Consider the following 9889-nt stretch of genomic DNA (forward strand, 5'->3'; position numbering starts at 1 on the left):
TCTGAAACAAGTGTTGTGAAAATTGTTTTGGGAGATCTGTAGGGTAAGAAAAATCGCTAAGAAATCAAACTCATGACCTTCAGATTATGAGACTCAGTTCTGCTGCCATCACTTCTGCGGAATCGTCTTAATGAGGAGTTACATGGAGAGCAGCAAGGGTTTTTGCAAGCCTTTGATCTGCTGCTTCGAGGGCTTTCCCAAGTTGTTCCCCATAGACGTTCACTTGTATTACTGCTATATGTTGAGGAGTGCCTATCTTGCTGCAGGCCTCTATCATTTGAGGCAAGGTTGGCTGTGGATCTGGTAAGGCACTGGATTAAGTGCTTGCATTCTTTGTTTGCATTAGCAAAAGCAAGACTTTGTAGCAGATGGGGGATGTGCCACTTCATCACTGCATTGTCTTTCTATTGCTTGAGCAAGGCAGTCTACAAAAGAACTGAATGATTCAGATACTCCTTGTTTTACTTCAGTATAAATGCCCTCTGGGATTCTAGTAGGTTGAATTTGCAGAATTGCCTTCCGAGCTGCTTTGATGTCTGAAATCACTTCTTGAGGCAAGTCCGCATGGTCTTCTGGTTTGTCGTGGGGAGCATCACCTGCTATTTCTGCTAATGTAAGAGCTGCATTCACGCCTCCAGTGTAAGTCTCTATCAATTTGGTGAGAGCTCTTCTCCATTTGACTTCCCATAGTATATATTGTGAATCTGTCAGGACCATAGATGCTATGTATTTACAGTCATAAGGCACCAAATCGTAGTTACTGAAGGTGCCTTTCAATAGTTGTTTGAAATATGGAGAACCTAAACCACTGTCTTTAATCGCTTGTCTCAAGTCTTTGATGATGTCGTGTGTCAGTGGAATCCATTTGGGATTTGCATTCTTTCTACCATATCTTATTGGCATCACTATCATTCCTGTTGTTGCCATATTGAAATCCTCTTCCTTCAATGCCTTTCTTCTAATCTCTGTCCAGTTGGTAAAGTTAGGTGTATTTTCTGAAGAATTACCTGGATTATTGTTTGAAAATACTCTTAAATTAGGAGAAAATGCAGCTGATTCTCTATTTGCATTCTGTAGATTGTTTGTATTTTGTGGATTTATGCCTTGTAAAGATGTTTGTCCTTCTGGCTTCAAAGCTGCATTCATGTTTTCTTCTCTTGTGCAGAAATTTGGTTGTGTTTGTGTCTGTTTATTTTATCTATTTGAGGGTGCAATAATAGAAGCGGCCACAGGTGGCGCTGCAGCTGGAGGATAAGCAACTTGTTGGTCACAAGATGGCGGAGGCGGAAGTATATGGGCATTATTTACGGAAGTGACTAGGGCGCCGCCATTTTGTTGTACTGCGGAAGTGAGCTGCGCACCGCCATTTTGTAGGAATCACAAGTCTCTGAACTGTAGCAGGAAGTCTCGGAACAGATCCCTAAGGATGGATTCTGCAGCATTTTGCATAAAAGCAGGCAACTGAGGGGAACCACGCGCCACAGCAACGAGTAAAGGATCACGTTCTGCTTCTCTCTCACTTGTTTGGGATGACTTTTGTTGTTTTAACTGCTTCAGCCCCGGGTCTGTCCGCGCCGCAGTTCGCGAATCGACCAGGGACGAACCCGGGCTTCCCTGCACCCCCTCTGTTATCTGCTTCGCTTTTGCTGTATCTGCTGCGCTGGCAATTGTGTTTAGCATTTCGGGTAGCTCGCGATCTGTTACAAACTCCTTCTGTTCCAGAGTTTTAGCTCCCGCCGGCTGAGGAGGAGGCGGGGCCCCCTTCCCCTCCTGTGCGGGCTGCAGAGGCTGCGCGCAAGCTGTGTCGCTGTGAGAAGCTGCCAGCATTTCGCTGCGTTGTTCTATCTGATGTTTGTTTGCTAAAACTTCATGTACTACTCTGCACATGGGAAGAAGCTTTGTAGCTGGACCATCTCCACGGGAGCCTGCACTATATAATCTTAGATGTACAGAGTCCCAGAGATACGGTGTAAAAAGCAAATTTGGATCAGTATTAGGAAATTCCTGATCAATCCAAGATATAAGATCTCTTAACTGTTCTTTAGGTACAGATATAGGGTGTTCTTTTATCATAGATTCTAGCTTGTTAAGTGCGTCTCTCTGCGATTTTGACATAACTTTTCCCATTATGAATTAAGAATTAACCCTGAAGCATAAAGATCATACCTGACTGTGCCGTCAGAGATCCTTGTTGGTTCCCTCTTTTCTGGGACTGTGACCGGTCCGGTCCTGCTTCCTTTCAGCAGCCGCTAGGGATGACCGAGATAATTAGAAGTTCTCCTCAGTATCCTCCGGTTCCACAGCCGTCCAGCAGGGCGGTTCTGGTTCCTTTCACCAGCAATTAGGAATGTCTGGGATCCTTTTTCTTTTTTTTTTTTTTTTCCCCCGGGGAATAGTCTTCTATCTTTTCCAGCTCGAAGTTGCTTTTTCTTCTTTTTCCTTTTGTCTCTTCAGGGAAGTCCAAATTCTGAGTCCTCACACGGGGCACCAATTGGTAATTTTCTCTGGTTTTGTTTTGTCTCTGAATCGCGAGTTCTTTTACTCAGAGTTTGGATTGAAACGCAGGAGACGCCAGGCTTTTCTTCTAATTGATGTTTATTATTTTCTTATCTATAGCACAGCCTCTTAGGTAACAAGGTGGAAAATGGCCCCGAGTTCTAACTTCCAAGGCCATTTAAAGTCCAACTCAACTAATTATGAAATGCTAACTAATATGTTTTTATTTATAATCCAATAACTATATATTCATGACCCGCAGTGCAGATTTTTTGACCCAATACCAGAACAGCCAGATTTGTGAAGAAGAAGGAGAAAAGAAGAAGAACAAATCCACACCCAAACCCCTCCATATTGTTACATATATATGTTATTATATCCCAGAAACCTAAATTCTCTAAACCCAGGGTTCCAACATGTCTGTGTATTGGCAAGCTAGTTACGTGTATTTGTCTGCTTTTGTTCTCTTTTCATCTTAGAAATTTAAAGATCTCATGCTTGTCAATCTGGAGGTATGAACAGTTTTGCGTAATAAAAAAGAAGGAATTTTAGTTAATAAACTGCAGTTGACCAACCAAACTTTTAATGCACCTAAATTTGGAAAAATATCTGTTCCTATGACTGGAGATTTTGTTGGTCTCCCTAGAAACTTTAGTGTGACCAGACCTGTGTATTGATCAAGCTCCTGTCACTGATTTAATTCCCCATTAGTGACAAAGATTGCCTAGGGTATTTGAGACTGAAATTCACTTCCTTTTAAGACCTGGTTTTAGTTTCATGAGTATTGATCTAACAGATAATTTTGGGTGCTGCTTTGTGTGGAGTGTCTTCCTTGGCTTTTCAGTTTATTTTGATGCCCTGTTCAGCTTTTTAGATAAATCTCAGGCACACTTTAGGAACTAATTTGAGTTTTGCTGGCTACACACTCTAATGTAAACTGCACATTCTAGAGATAACAGCCGGGGGGGAGGGGAAGTACATTAAGAAAATGTACTAAGGTAAGTCTAAGCTAAATCATTGAAATTAGGAGACTGTATACCTACAAAATGCACTTTTCCCAAACATCAGCTGAAGATTTCAACCCTATTGATTTCTTTCCCTACCTACTTCAGTTCTGTTTATAGATCTAAAAATCCAAAGAAAAGGCCACTGCAAATCAGTGTCTTGTTGTTATAGAAAAAAGCCTGCCAAAAATGCAAATGAGAAAGTTTACGAAACTTTCTGAACTTTTTAAAAGCCAAATCAGATTACTATGAATGTACAGAGTCCTTGGAAAAAGGTTCTCTGACTTGAGGATGTGGAAACTTGCTGATGATATAACAGATACTGATGGTCTGATAGCCAGTAAACCAGAATTTGCAAGGCTAGTGGTATAAGACATTTTAATTCGGGAGTGGGAGGGTGGGATTCTTACATGGGTGTGCTGTTAATTATTTTCATGTTAATGTAGTGGGAGGCTGAAAAGTTGGTATGCCTGAATCTGTAGTATATATGAAAAAGAAGCTAGGTTTAAATTGTGTCATTTGAAAGGCAATAAACCCCCCAAGAGGCTTTATTATGTTGGGGAGGATGGAGAGAGTTATTGGTTGTCCATCTTCCTGTCTCCCCCAATGAACTATTCATGTATGGTCTTAAGCAAAACTTTCTTCTACTTGAAGCATAGTAGTTTGATATTTAACTGTGGTGTCCAATGTTTTCTTTTTAGTTTGCTACAAATGTTTTTCAGTCAGTTGGCATTAGTGCTTGCTGGAAATTTCACCACATAGTGTGAGTGCCACCTGAATACTTTTAGCATGATATCGCATGTTCTCTTCATGAGGAATAATCTTAATGTAAATGATAAGACTTATAAGACAAATGACTGCATGTTGCGTGCTGAAGGCATTGTTTGGGTTTAGGGGCTCGGGGGTTTTTTTTTTAGCTTTTGGGAATCCTGAGCAGAGGAGGGGTTTATGTGGGACTTCAGAATAAAGACCTAATAAAGTACTAGAAATAGTTTGTCTGTGTGTATACATAGGCTTGACAAAATAAGTCAGTCTCTCAGAATATTCTGGCAGTCCCTGAGGCCCCAGCTGATATGAAGGGCCTGTTGTGATGAGCTGTATTTGCCTTTATGTACAATTATTACCTTGGAACACTTTAATTAAAGGCTTTGGATGAAATAGAGAGGAAGAGGTACAGTAGAGAGGTGAGCAAGGCCAATGTTGAGTTAGCACAGCTTTAATTTTTATACAGATTTTTTTCTTTATTGTGGATGGAGATAGGGATGAAGAAAATTTGACAAGGGAAGACAGGAAAATATAACCACTTAAGATGGCAAGCTTAGGTTTCTGTTTTATACTTGAAAGCAGATACAAAATTTCTCACGTGGTAGAGAATTCTGGTTTAAGTTTTGAATAATGAGACGTGTCCTTAAAATCTGTTTATTTCTTTTGGGTAATAATGTCAAGCATTTTGGTTTGTATAACTGTGTGGTAGCCTTGATGTTTTAATCAGATCTTGAATGTTTTTAACTTGTCATTTAAGCCTTTCATAGTTTGTAGATGTCAAAACAGATTTTTTTAACCTATTAGTGTGGTGATATCTGGACTAATAAGTTGATTATGATTAATGTAATTGTTTTTCTTCTTTTGCTAGGAAACACGGCATTACATGACTGTGCAGAATCTGGAAGTTTAGAGATCATGAAGATGCTTCTCAAGTATTGTGCTAAGATGGAAAAGGATGGCTATGGAATGACTCCTCTTCTGTCAGCCAGTGTGACAGGCCACACAAATATTGTGGATTTCCTGGCCCAACATGAACAGACAAGTAAGATAGAATGTATAAATGCTCTGGAACTTCTAGGAGCAACATTTGTGGACAAAAAGAGAGATCTGCTTGGTGCTTTGAAATACTGGAAGCGAGCTATGGAAATGAGATACAATGATAGGATTAGTATCCTGAAGAAACCTGTGCCGCAAACACTAATTATGGCCTATGATTATGCTAAAGAGGTAAACAGCTCAGAAGAGCTAGAAAATCTTATTGCAGATCCTGATGAGATGAGAATGCAAGCACTATTAATTAGAGAACGTATTCTTGGTCCTTCTCATCCAGATACATCCTACTATATTAGATACAGAGGTGCTGTCTATGCAGACTCTGGAAACTTTAAACGATGCATCAACTTATGGAAATACGCTTTGGACATGCAGCAGAGCAATCTAGATCCACTGAGCCCTATGACAGCCAGCAGTTTGCTATCATTTGCTGAACTCTTCTCCTTCATGCTGCAGGACAGGGCAAAAGGCCTGCTAGGCACTACTGTCACATTTGATGATCTAATGGGTATACTATGCAAAAGTGTACTCGAAATAGAGCGGGCCATGAAACAAATCCAGTGCCCTTCTGATCCAATACAGCTGAACAAAGCACTTTCTATCATTTTGCATTTAATTTGTTTGTTGGAAAAAGTACCTTGCACCTCAGAACAGGAGCATTTTAAGAAACAGACTATTTATAAGTTTCTTAAGCTTCAGCCTAGAGGGAAGAATAACTTCAGTCCACTTCACCTTGCTGTTGACAAGAATACTACATGTGTGGGTCGCTACCCAGTTTGTAAATTCCCCTCTCTACAAGTTACTGCTATCCTGGTGGAATGTGGTGCTAATATAAATGTCAGAGACGCTGATAACAACAGTCCTTTACATATTGCTGCACTGAACAACCATCCAGGCATAATGAATTTTCTTATCAAGTCAGGTTCACACTTTGATGCCACAAACTTGCATAAACAAACTGCTAGCGATCTACTGGATGAGAAGAAAATAGCAAAAAACTTAATCCATCCTATAAACTATACTACATTGCAATGTCTTGCTGCTCGTGTTATAGTGAATCATAACATATGCTATGCAGGGCACATCCCTGAAAAGCTAGAGAAATTTGTTTTGCTCCATAGATAATAGTGTGCAGTCACAGAGTGCTGTTGTTGAAGCATGACTTGGTGACAATGTTTTTCTTGTGCACTGTTGCAATATATCAGTATTCCTTTAGTTTGCTCCATCTTGCTCTCATTTTCTAAAGCGATGTTAGAATTGCATCTGCAGAGTTGGTTAACCAATATTTGAATATCCCATACATTATATTTTGTGGATTATTTAGAAATATAGTGCTATATTTAGACTCTTAAAATTGTTTGCCATAGGCTTGCCTATGCCAGTCTTTTTTTCCTGTCAGGTGTTTAGGACTGAGTTGGGTATTTTCCACTGATTTCTTTTTACTACAGCTGTTGTGTGGATTTTATACAGTTGGAGGGTCATCTTTTTTGGTTTTGCTTGAGCATTTCTACTTTTACTCTGTTCTTTTTCTATGGACTTGTTAACATTTACAACTACCATAAGTGCTTTTTATCTTCTCTATGCACTGACTTAATTGTGACTGTGGTGAACAATTCTATGCAGCAGTTGGCCAATTTCAACTTAAATGCCCATTTTGATTTGCAGTTTTGTTTGGAGCTCTTTTTGACAATGCTGCCTTCATAGCATTACAAATTTTGGACCTACATATCATCTTTCTGAACTGGGGTTTAACTTTTTTATTCTAGCTGTAACTGATGTTGCTTTCTTGTTGATCCTCTGGAAGTAAGCTAAGTTTGGGAGAAGAAAATATCTCTTGTTCTCATGTTAATCCACTTGAACTTTTAATCTGATAATTGTTCTCTCACATCATGCAGTTAGGGAACGAGTACTCATCATGTACAACTGACAGCTTCCCTTTTACACTAATGTCTTGCTTGTGTTGGTTATGTGACTAGATGTAAAGCTTGTTCAAAGTTGAACCAGAAACTTAATTATACATTTCATCTATTTCTCATTAGAGTGTATGCCATAGTTTAAATTTGCAAATCAACTTCTTTAGCTACAAAAGAAACTAAAACACATTGGTGGTGTGATGCTTATCAGTCCAGAAATATAGGCATCACCAGTATCATTATAACATAGTAAATGGCCGTATGGCAGAGTAATATAAATTCTATAGCAGTGTCTCCTCTTCTTAATTTTAAATATCTTTTAAATGCATGTTTTTTCTATCTCTTATTATGTCAGCTGTACTTAAGAAAAAGCAGTTTGTTGTATGTATATATAGTTCCTAATTAAACTTACCTATTTTTATAATATTTGCATAATAGCTTAACTTTTACAACAGAAAGGGCTCTTTTGACTTGATAAGAATCTATAAAAGAATTTCATAAAGGAGAGTGAGATTCAGGTATTTAATATAATTCAGCACTTTACGGTTGATCAATAGTAGAATTTGTTATGGCACATTAGCCCTGCAAATATCTAAGTGAAATTAATTTGTGTTGAGTAGAATACAGTTTACCTGCAAATTTAATATTCCAGCATATTGAAGATTGTTGACTTGGTGTTTCATTTCAGTGATGGGCAGTAAATGGGTTTCTTGCTCCAGAAACTCAACAAGTTGATTAAAGCTTTTATTTGTGATAGAGATATTTAAAAGTCAAATTAAGTAGATAAAAAGGAAAATTATTTAGGAGGGTTTTTTAAAATTTGTTGTTGGAGTATTTTTCTTTTGTGATTTAAGTTGATGAAGAATGTATTGAGAGTATAAAAGAGTATATATTAAAAAAAGTTCATCCTCGCTTCTTGGCTGTTTTGGGTTTTCTCTTAGTATTCAGTGTGGAGCCAACAAGTTTAGCCATTCTTGGGGAAAATATTGTAATACTTTTAAACAAAGATATGTTGAAAGTAATGCTGTTTGTATATTGCCACTTTCAAACTCTTATTTTGAAACCACTTTCATGTGTTTGTCCCATGGTATACCTATATTGTATGAAATTCTGTGTATAAGAAAATCCTATTTGTTTCTCTTGCAAATCTGCAGCAGTAAACTTGTATTAAATTGGCTGATTTTTTTTCTGATTTGTAATGATTAAACTACATTGCACCCAAGTTGTCAACCCATAAAGATATTGAGAACATTGAGGAAAAAAATGTATGCTCTGTGGGGGTGAAATAGATATAAAAATTGATTAAATAATTTGCAGGTATGCATTTTTAAAGACAAGGATATTGATACCCCCTTGCTTGTTGAAACATCTGAAATTGGATTTTTTTAAAATAAATACTCAAAGCACTCTTCCTGGGCTTCCACTGAAATACTTCAGCCAGGAAGATGAAAATTACTGTGGTAAAAAAGAAAAAATGAAAAAGCTGTTCTTATCAAATTATAAATTATATTCCTATTTTTATATTGCTTATGTCAGTAACATGATTCCAGCTGTCTGTAGTATCTCCGAGGTTCTGATTGTTAAGCACATGGTAGAAAGCACTTTTTAAAATGCAAGGCAATAGTGTGGTTATTTTTTCCATGCATACTCTGCAAGAGTCCTTGGATAGGAGGTATTTTTATATATTACCTAAATACCAAAAATTCTATTTTACCAACTTTTTTGAAATTGTTTGAAATTAAACTCTTTTCACTTTTATAAAGCACTATCTTATAGAAGGAATGGAATGCTATAGCAAAATTCTTACTGAAGTATTAAGAAAGAATAAAAACCTTAATAGGAAAGACATATGCCTCTTCTCAGTTTTACATCAACTGCTAGTTAATAGTGACAGGATATGACTACTCTGGAAACAGCTTCCTTGTTCTTTGAATTATAGAGTGGAATGTCTTTTATACTCTCAAATATTGACAAATGTGAGTACAAAGACTTAACACTAATTTCTGTGTTCTGTGACTACAATGAAGTGGTATTTAATGCTTCAAAGTAACTTTGAGGAATGTGATGGAGACATGCTAGACTTAAATATAGTTTATTTTACATTGTTCAAATCTCTTTGCTATGAGGATGACTCATAGCATGAGGATGCATATCATGAGGATGAACTGTTGAACCCTCAGTGAGCAGAATGAAAAGTTATTGTTTATTTGGTTTTAACTAACTCTTTGTATTCCATTATATCACAGACTTCCTGTGCAGAGAAATTCCATGTGATTGAAATATTTGAATTATAAACTCTAAATATATCAAGTCCATATATTGAAATACTGCATTTTCTTTTTAAAATTAGCTTAAATAATAATGTAAAAAAAAAAAAAAGGAATAACAAATATATTTCTCTACTCTTACTCTTTTTAGGCTCTAAATGCAGATTACATTAAAAATATGCTCTGGATAACACCTGTCTGAGTCCATATATCTGTTTTCTTCAGGGTTACTGTAATACTGGTTGCTGGACCTCTTTTTCATTTAAGTATGAATAGTTAAATGTGAATGCTACAGATTTAGGCTTTGATCTTCTTGTTAATTATTATACCTTAAACATACTATCGTGTTTCATTCTCTTACTATCCTCCAACCAAACCTTTGAATTCTGGT

General features: G+C 37.2%; 1 protein-coding gene across 3 annotated transcripts in view; it reads left to right on the top strand.

Moving 5' to 3' along the window:
* Positions 1-9631, top strand: part of LOC309584580 (protein fem-1 homolog C-like) — a 30393-nt gene extending 20762 nt beyond the window's left edge. For all 3 annotated transcript variants that reach the window (XM_082300670.1, XM_082300669.1, XM_082300671.1), the window contains exon 3: positions 5134-9631. In XM_082300670.1, the coding sequence (XP_082156796.1) occupies positions 5134-6443 (1310 nt within the window). In that variant the 3' untranslated portion in view covers positions 6444-9631. The remainder of the gene's footprint in view (positions 1-5133) is intronic.
* The last annotated feature ends 258 nt before the right edge of the window (positions 9632-9889 follow it).

Source organism: Coloeus monedula, assembly GCF_965178545.1.
Source record: "Coloeus monedula genome assembly, chromosome: W".
Classification (NCBI taxonomy): Eukaryota; Metazoa; Chordata; class Aves; order Passeriformes; family Corvidae; genus Coloeus; species Coloeus monedula.